Source organism: Corvus moneduloides, chromosome Z (assembly GCF_009650955.1).
Source record: "Corvus moneduloides isolate bCorMon1 chromosome Z, bCorMon1.pri, whole genome shotgun sequence".
Lineage (NCBI taxonomy): Eukaryota > Metazoa > Chordata > Aves > Passeriformes > Corvidae > Corvus > Corvus moneduloides.
In genome coordinates this window covers 45,209,054-45,218,462 of record NC_045511.1, presented here as the reverse complement: position 1 = coordinate 45,218,462, position 9,409 = coordinate 45,209,054, and the positions used below count along the sequence as shown (strand labels likewise).

Below are 9,409 nucleotides of genomic sequence, written 5' to 3'. Positions count from 1 at the left end.
GGGGGGGGGAAGGAAAGCAATAAAAGAAAAACCACCAAGTTTGAGGCTTGTGCTTGTACTTAAATACTTATTTGACATTAAGCCTTCATTACGCACATGTTCACTATTTGGGTAAATGAAACTAGCACTTACGGGAGAAAGATTTGGTCTCTCAGAGACAACAGAGTGCTGATTTTTAACTAAATTCTTAAAAGCTATGATGGCAGCACTAACTGCAGTTTTAGTTCAGAGTAATATCCCAGAATTATTTGTACCGCAATTGTTTGCAAGATTTTAGAAAATACCTTTCACAAGTGATAACATAAAAAGATTTCTAGTAAAATTGCAAACAAGCCACTGTTTCCTAGAATAAGAGTCTGAAATAAAAATTGCGATTTGCTTATACTATCTATGGCCCATTTTTGTGGTCACCTGACCTAGCCATTTTCCTTCTTTTGCATCATGGGTTATGTTGTCAAAACTACCTCCCAAACATCCAGAACCAGGAATCTGTTTTTTTTAAAGCACAGCTGTACAAAGTCTCAGTCACAGATGACCAAAGTTTGAGAAAATTATAGCTGCCAGTGCCAAGCTATGTATTTATGTCCTCCTCTTCCACAGGCAAAGGCTGACACAAGAACTTTCATATGAACAGTTGTGAAAGTGTAGCATAGATAATCTATAGATAACTTTGAAAACGAAGACATGTTGTCTACATTAAATAAAACAATTCAAGTGCTGTCTGTGTTAAGTTTCCATTAGGTAGAAAAAATGTCAGTGTACAGTTAAATTACTGGCAATGAAGTGGAAAATAAGGAAAAGGGCTTGAAATGACCAGTTCCTTTTTACTGTAATTGTTTATGACAAATATCAGTCTCTCACAGATATGGACACATTGACAAATTTATAAAACATTACATTCTTCCCCCTCCTTTTGTCTGTTTAATGTGCAGTAAAATTACTAATGAACTACACTGATGCACATCCCCCTGCCTGCCCTGCCAAATGACCTATAACTATGAATTAGGAAGCAACTAATTCTTAGTCAAAAAGATGTAGTACAAAATCTAATCTCCAGTCTTACATCAGCAGGTAGGGATGCTCCATACCTGGAACATGTTTGTAAGCCTTTTAGTGACCAGGCAGGAGGCAGCTGTAGATGGAGAAGAGCCTTCCTGATCAACTGGGAGAGAAGACAGTGAGAAAAGGGGGTCTTATGGCTCATGTAAGGCACTGAGCATACAAATGTGTGCACTCAATCTTCTTTACATCCTGGACATCCTGTATGACCTGCTGCCATCAGATGCCTCTGCGCAGCAGATAGCCCTCTTGGATAGTCTTTGGTAAAGGAAGCTAAGATGCTGCCCACAGTTGTCCACCTCACTGCAGATCATACCTGTTGGAGCAGAGGTGGTGAAATGTGATGTTTGCCCTGGTCTAGGCCATCACAGGGTTCAGTTCAGCAAAGGAGTGCAAACTCAGGTACACCTGCAGCTGTAGAAAAGACATGGCCCTGTAGACTGGGGTAGGTAAGAGACAAGAGGTTCTCCTGCCTGCAGAAGCAGTCAGCTGCCCATGCTTGTTTGTCAGGTTCTTTGGTTATGGCAAGGAAAGGAGACCTGCAAAAGCTGAGCTGCTAAGATGCAGCCACTTCACCCAGCCAACACAAAATAACCAGCAGTGGCACACTTCACCAAACTGATTCCCAACAGGAACCAAAGAGCCTTAGTGCCAACCAAAACTAATTTGGAGCTTGTTCTGACACTCAACTTCTCTCACAGAACATGCCCTGGGAGGGCAGAGGTGGCATTGCTGTCACTCCTCTCCCTGCTTCTACCCAGCAGCTCAGATGCACACTGCCCTGAGAGCAAAGAGGTGCAGCAACCACACTCCTCTGAAAAGGCTGGGATCCATGTCTGAGGAATAAACACCATGCTCAGAGGGACATCTGGATGGAGTGTTCCCAGTCCATCTCACAACTGCTGCACAGGTCTTTCTAGCCCTTGCTGGTGCAAGACACGGAAGTAGACAGGATCTGCAGTATGCTCACAGTGCTACTCCAGCTGTAAGAGACCAGATGGAGCTGGGCAGGGCTGCCAAGAGACAGCAGTGGTTGACTGGCTGTCTAGCAGCGGTGGCTCCCTGCTGCACTCTGTGATTCGCCCACTCCTTATGCCAGCTCAGGAACTGCTTCAAAACCCAAGCTCCAACTGACATTGCTGAGCCGGAAGGAGTACGCAACAGGAGTTTTGGGGAAAGAAACAGATGTGAAGGGATGAGGGGAGGTTTTATTGCAGGAGGTAAAAGAAAGATGAAGGGCTTGCCTGGGAGGAAGTAGGCAGCAGCCATAAGCTGGCTGTCCAAAGGCTTTTGATGTATGCACTCATCAGTATCTTTGTCATTTTGGCCTCAAACCAAGCCTCTGATGGCCTCTATGCAAGAGTAATTTGGTTTTCTCTAGACTTCTGTAACTCTGTCCAGTGCTAACAGAAAAGCTGCCATATTTAAACAGCCTACAGTGAAAGGAAGTCAGAATGAAGAAAAGCTCTGAAGAAAGGACGTTCTCTTCTATATTTAAAGGCACAATACATACTGGCAGTATTACAGCTCTCATTTTGGTGTCTTTCTGCAGGACAGCAACCACGAAAATCTTTTGACAAAGACTGAACTGCCTGGAGGACACTGTTGCCCCATTCCAGTTACTGTTTATGAATGTTAAGTACTCAGATTGCAGAGTTCTTCCTTACAGCTTCAAAATGTGTAAGTGAGCCTGATAACATTGTTAGTGTTTACAAATATGGTCAACAGATACAAATGGGATTTTTCTACTAATAAGACTGTTTCTAAAAATCCAGTAGCAACCTTCTCTTCCCAAAAAAGCAAAGAGCTCCCCTCCCACTGCAAAATCCAAGTATCCTTTTCCTTACATAGCTGCTCTTTGCTACACAAATTACACAATGAGTTCAAAGCCAAGAGGGATAGGAATTTTATTTCTCAACTTCTAACAGATTAATACAAACAATAGAAAGTAGACAAAATTAAAAACCTCTAAAAAAAGTTGTTCTTGTAAAAGTGCTCTATAAAAAAAGTGAAGGCAAATGACCAAACACATTTTAGTAAATTCTGTGTATTGCAAACTGTGACAATGATGCATGCAATTATCTTTGGGTGTTCACAGATTCTTAGTGTCTGTTTGGTAACATTTTAAATACATTAAGAAAATTCCACCACAGCAGTACTGTTAAAAATACAAAGTAGAAGAAGGCTTACAGATCAGAAGTATTGCAAGAAACATGCTTTAGGAATCAAGCCTCTGCTACATACTGTGTTCAGCAGTTAATAAAATGTGTCACTTATGCACTGAGATGCACTTGAAAAAGAAATAAAGTTGGTTCCAGGTTTGCTAATGAAAGCAAAATGTCCCCTGAGGACATTACTCTAGCAGTCAAAGCATTTAGCTTTATACTTTAAATATTCACTTTTGGGTTGTTTTATTTTGGAAAAAAAAAATCCCCATGAATAGTTTTTGCTATTATTCCGGTGTTATGGTTTATCAAGATCAGAGTAAGTAATTTGGTTAAAAATTCACGTTTTTAATTTCTAAAATGTAAACTTCTCAAGTAATATTTGTATAGTTAGCATAGTGTAGTAAAAGTGGTGATGGTTAAGAAAAGAGAAAGAGTTACATTAAAAAACTTCAAGAACATTACTAAAAGACAGTGGAATATGGATACACAAGAACACACAGACAAATATCTAGGATGCTGTTTTAGCCACATAAAAGACAGAGACTTTTCTTGTGAAGGAAAGGCAGTTGTTATTCATGTCATGCTTGAAGGTAATTCTCCAATGACCTTCCCTATAAGAGGAAAAAAAAAAGTTTATTAAATGCCATCTTCTTAAGCTGATACATTTCTCTTACAAATCACAACAGAAAAGCTCCTTTGCACTGAGAAAAACCAAAAAATTACTTTCCTTTGCTGGATGTTGGTATCCTCGTAATATCATAAAATTTTTAACTGGCTTTTTTACTTTGCTCTGATTTTCTTATGATCCTAAGGTAACACAAGAATAATAAACTAAATATTTGATTTATCAGCAAAAAACCACTAAGTGACATCCTGGGCTGAGCTATGCATTTCTAAAAGAATCATAAATTAATCATCAAGCTCTTTTGAGAAAATATTTTGTAGTGTATCTGTATGATGTGATCACCTCAGAATAGGTAGACACACACACAGACACAGACCCGTAAAAAAAGAAAAACTAGAAAGGCTGCTTAAATAACAGAACATATGCAATGGTCATTAAAAATTTTATCTTAGTTGCATGAAGGATTACAGGTAGCACCCAAATTAAGAAAATCTGCTTTTGCTTCACCCTCAACAAGTTTTTCCAGAAGAGCATCTCATGTTCAGTTGCTCCCTTTCTTTCAGGTTCCAAAGAGGTTCAATCCTGTTTTGTTAAACCTATGTAGCAACAATCAAAGCCATGCTATTGATGAGGCAAAAGCTCAAGTGCAAGCTCAGGAACAGCTGGCAGCAGCAAGGGGAAGATTTTACAAGTACTTTAGGTTTTAGCTTAAATTCTGCCCTTAGAGAAAACATTGATTTTTTCTTTAATAGCACTCTCATCAAAAGAACAGACTTCAGTGTTTCTTCCTCTCTGCAGATTTTTCAGCTCTTCAGCAGGAACTATTTTTATTTTTTCTTTTAAGGAGGAGTAACCCCTTCTGAATATCCTACTTCCACATTTGTTTGTCAAGCAAAAGACGTAGACTTTACAAGTTATGGTGTTGTTATACCCAAAGCTACTAGCATGCATGGCCTTTCTTTCTCCTGCTGCAATCATTGATAATCTTTGTGACAAATGGGAGAAGCCAGACTGGGAATCATGGAACTGGATCCCAAAGATTTGTACATGTTGGACGGTCACCCACCCACCTACTCTATAGGTGTTACGTAGGTAAAGGCAATGCAGAGCACTAAGGCAGAGTTCAGGGAGTAGCTCATCCTTTAGCCCTGTGCTGAAAATGTTACAAAGGATGTGATGACAGATTGCCTCAGCTCCTTTCTGCTTCCAATGGTTTTGCTGCTGTACCAACAGTAAGCACGGGAAGAGCCTAAGGACAGACACAGCGAAATGAACTGCAATATGACATTAAAGACAAAAATGTATTTTAACATGATTCTTGCTTAACCTGTGAGCTAGTCATCAGAACATATAAAATTGCCACAGCTTGGCCTTACCTCTCCAAGCTGGGTATGTGACTGTCTACTGTCTGGCTGTGTCAAACATAGCTGTGTGTCTTAGACAATTTTAATTCGTTTGGATGCTACTAATAACCTTACTGCTGATCAAACACAAAAACACAACCCCTGAACAAAGAAAAAACAACTTATAAACAAAACAACTCTAGAAAGAGCTGTAGAAAAGAGACATGCTTCAACTGCCACACCTAAAAAACCCAGAAAACAGTCTGCAGAGCCAACAGGGAAATGATGAACACTCAAGCAAGAACTCAACACTTAAAGAACTATCACCATGTGTCTTTGTCCCTCCAAGGGCTTGAGTTTCAAATCAGAGTGGTTGTCATGGCATCTATGACTTTATTACCTGATTTCAGAGCAGAGCACAGGATCGGGGTTCTCGGAAGGGATTGCTCCCTGCAGGAACCCCAACAAGCAAGGCATCTTTGCAGGCATTTTGCATACAGTACTGCTGGAGTTCTGCAGCTGCCTGAGAGACCTGAAAAGGAAAAACAAATCCAGAGAGGAAACTAATTCATTCACAAGCATCTATTAAGCATTTCCTCTTGAAGAGCTATTATCAAACAGAGCTGGAGTGCAGCCAAATCACCTCTTGGATTCTAAAACACCAAGTAAATTAGCATAGAAGCACAATTTACAAAGCTCTGATGAAGCACCCATGAAATACTATGCCAGTGATAAGCCAGAATAGTGCAGAGGACTGAGGTGCAAGTGTGATGCAATTTCTCCTCGTTAAAATGCTCAGAGCCATCATCATTTTCCAGTATACTGTAGTGTTTTCAGGTTTATATTTGAACTCTTCTATCCTCTGATAATTTTTTTAAAGGATTTTCATTCCAAACTTCTAAACAACACAGAGTATAACAAGGAATGAAAGCAAAAAGATGAGGATGAACAGCTTTTGAAGTCCAAATTGTCATCTTCCGCCAGCAGTGAAGTGAGAACTTCAAATCCACACTCTGGCCCCCCAAAAGGAGAGTTCAGAGCTGCAGAACAAGCCCAGGATCCCAAAGGTAAAATGTCTTCAGCACTGAACTCCCCTGCTCTCCTTGTGGATGGGAAGTCAGTCATGTGCCTACATTTTTGAAGGAAAATGTAGAGGAATTCCCAGCTTCCCAAACACACATTAGGAACACCTCAGTGAACTGTTAAAACCCATGCTGTCTGATACATATTTTATAAAAGAAAATACTAAACATATTGATGGAACTAAAAGTTCCCCTCTGACCTCACCTCTGCCTTTGTTACAGGACTCCTGAAACACTGGTTTTTCTTCCTACACAGCTCTGCAGTGTTGCCAAAACAACAGCCAGAAGTACCATTCAAACTTCCCAGCCTCCTGTCTGAAGCAACCACCCTGGAACCCCAGAGGAATTTTGGTTCAGGGCCATCCCATAGAAAACTATCTGGAAACACATGGGAAATCTGGCCTAGCACACACTTTTGTTTGCTACTTTGCTGCTCTCCTCTTCACTGTCTTCCAGCTCTCCTCCAGGCTCTCCTCCAGGACACTCATCCTGATAACTGCCTCAATTTACCGAGCAGTTGTCAGCACTTCAGGGAGTTGTTACGAGAAGATTTTTCCCTCAGCCTCCCAGGTTCTCTTGAGCAGAGTACAGGGAGAAGCATCTGCAGCAAGGATTCCTGCTAAGGCAGCAGGTTTCGTCAGTCCTTCCTTACCTGAGGAGAAGCCATTTCTGGAGGCTGCAGAGTTGTCCTGCCCTACCCAGTCCCTTGGACCCCCTGCAGCATTAGCACCCTTGCCTCAACTGCAGTGCCTGCCCCTTGTGGTGCCCAGCTGTGCACCACATGGCTATCAGGCAGAGATGCCACTAGCCAACACTGGTCAGGCCAAAGCCATGTGGAGCTTTTTCCTTGAAGGGTTAGCAGTTCCTACAGCATCTCTTTGCACTTTGCTGCCAAACTCCCCCCACACATACTGAGCTATGTATATCCTGGTATATCCTCAAAAGATACAAACCAGAACTGCCTACTCTTAGTCTTACCTATGCCCTATAACTTCCTTATTTTCTCCTGTTCACACAGAAATTTTCTGCAGTATTGCATCATGTGACAAACACGCTCCCTTCAGCAGCCTCCTGCATGCAAGATGTGTATGGGTACTTCTTTCCTACTCGGTTTCCTCTTTCTGAAAATATTGTTCCTGTCTGCTTTTTTAGCCAGCAGGGTAAACAAAATCACCACTGGAACTTGGCAGTATGGAATGTATTTTTAAAAATCCTTTCATAACCAGCTTCCGTCTGGAAACACATTGTCTATTCAAAGTAGATGAAACAATGTTTTCTCCTATTTCAGTGCTTGCTAAAACTGAACCGAGTGGTTTTTCATCTGCTGAATATATTTCACGTTGTTTTTATACTGTATGTAGAGAAACACAGATGACACCATTTATTTTTAATCGTGTGTCATTTCAAAGCCATGAACAGGCTCCTAGAACAGCAGAACTGGAACGAGACTGCTGTGCACAATGCTGCAAGAAAAATGAGACTGAGGTCCATCAAGGACAAGCCTCCCTGGAATACAAGCAAACTCATGAAAAATAGGCAGCCTTGGGAAGTCCAGCTCCAGAACATGTTACTGCCACAAAGTAACACCTGTAAACTACAAACAATGTCTCTTATAGCCACTACCCATCTACAAAAAAAACAGTGGGGAGGATGTATCTGCCTCAAAACGAGCAGGAACAGAGATCCAGGCACCAACAATAACTGCTGGGCAACCATTTCAGTGTCTGACAGTACCCCTCTTGCCACAAGAGTCTGTATTTCTACTCTGAAACAGGCTGTTTTTCACATATTCCCACACCTCACTGCAGTGATAAACACAGTCACTTCTAGTGAATAAAGCATCTGCTGATTCAGTTTTGCTAATAAAATGTAGTAACATCAGCAAATTGATTAGGATGATATCCAAAAGCTGTAGTGGTTTCACCACAATGAGCACGTCAAATTTTCACCCGCCCAGGCCAGGACTAAATAATTTTGAATTATTTTAAAATAATTTAGCTAAGTTTCTGCAGCTCAATGTGTTGGCACAGTCGTTCAGACTGAGGAAGCTCGTCTTTTGTGACTGGCCAGAGAAAAATGGCGAATGCAAGGAGGGAGACAAGGAAAGTGCAAGATAGAAACTAATTTGACCTCCATCACTTCGCAGACTATGCTGGACTTTGTGCGTGGTGATGGACCCCCCAATCTGCTGGAAACCAAGAGCTGTCTCGGTCAGGTCACCAAACCTGAGGAGCTGGCAGATGACAGGACTGCCTCATCATGATGCCTTTGTCTGGAAATGTGCAAGCAGGAGAAGGTTCATGCATGCGTAGCAAATCGCCTGCCTTCCCCAAGTGTGCCAGCGGGTACCACCCCGCACCGCCTCCCCCTGCAGATCCTGCCAGCGCTCCGAAGCGGGGGGGGAGTAGGGCTGGCTCCGCTGCGAGGAACTACCCCCGATTATCTGCTTGCTGGTGCAGAACTACCTAGGAGCTGCTGTATTATTTATCACGGCTCCTTCCACCAGGGAACGGCACTCGCTCCATCGCTCCCGCGGGCCCGGGGCTCGGCGCCCGCCGGGCACAGGCACCCCTCACCCCCTTCCTTCCCCGGGCGGGCGGCGCGGATCAGCGCGGAGGGAAATGCAGGAGCGGCTCCTCTCCCCCACCCCGCTCCCGGGGGCCCCGCGCCCCGGCTCACCTTGATCCTCTCCACGGCCGCCTCCAGTTTCAGCTGCTCCACCAGCCTCTGCATGGTGCTCAGGCTACCGCCCGACGACATACCGAAGCCGCGGAGAAGACCGAGAGGATGAAGCGGGCGGGCAGGCAGCGCGGCTCGGCCCGGCTGGGCTGGGCTGGGCTGGGCTGGGCTCGGCTGCCTCCACCCCGGGGAGGGGCCGGGGCCGCTCCGCCCTCAGCCCCCGCGGCACCGCCCCGGCGCTCCGCCGGAACCCCCTGCGCGCTGGGTTTGAGGGCTCGAGCTTCTTTGGGGGGCAGGAAACCTGCTGGTTCAAGCACGGGCGGAAAAAATAGAAGGGAAGAAAAGGAAACAAAAAAATAAAGTGGGGAGCGGGGGGAGGAGGGGGAGGAAACGGGGGGGGGGGGGGGAGAGGGAGGAAAAAAGGGAGGAAGAAAAAAAGGAAAAAAGAAAAGA

The 9,409-nt window shown here is 43.7% G+C and overlaps 1 protein-coding gene across 1 annotated transcript; it reads right to left on the bottom strand.

Moving 5' to 3' along the window:
• Nucleotides 1-2,941: 2,941 nt before the first annotated feature.
• GNG10 (G protein subunit gamma 10) lies at nt 2,942-9,127 on the bottom strand. Its single transcript, XM_032096430.1, has 3 exons — nt 8,957-9,127; nt 5,596-5,727; nt 2,942-3,838 (listed from the first exon to the last, which is right to left on the bottom strand). The coding sequence occupies exons 1-2, from the start codon at nt 9,035-9,037 to the stop codon at nt 5,602-5,604; spliced, it is 207 nt and encodes a 68-aa protein (XP_031952321.1). The 5' UTR covers nt 9,038-9,127; the 3' UTR covers nt 2,942-3,838; nt 5,596-5,601.
• Nucleotides 9,128-9,409: the final 282 nt, after the last annotated feature.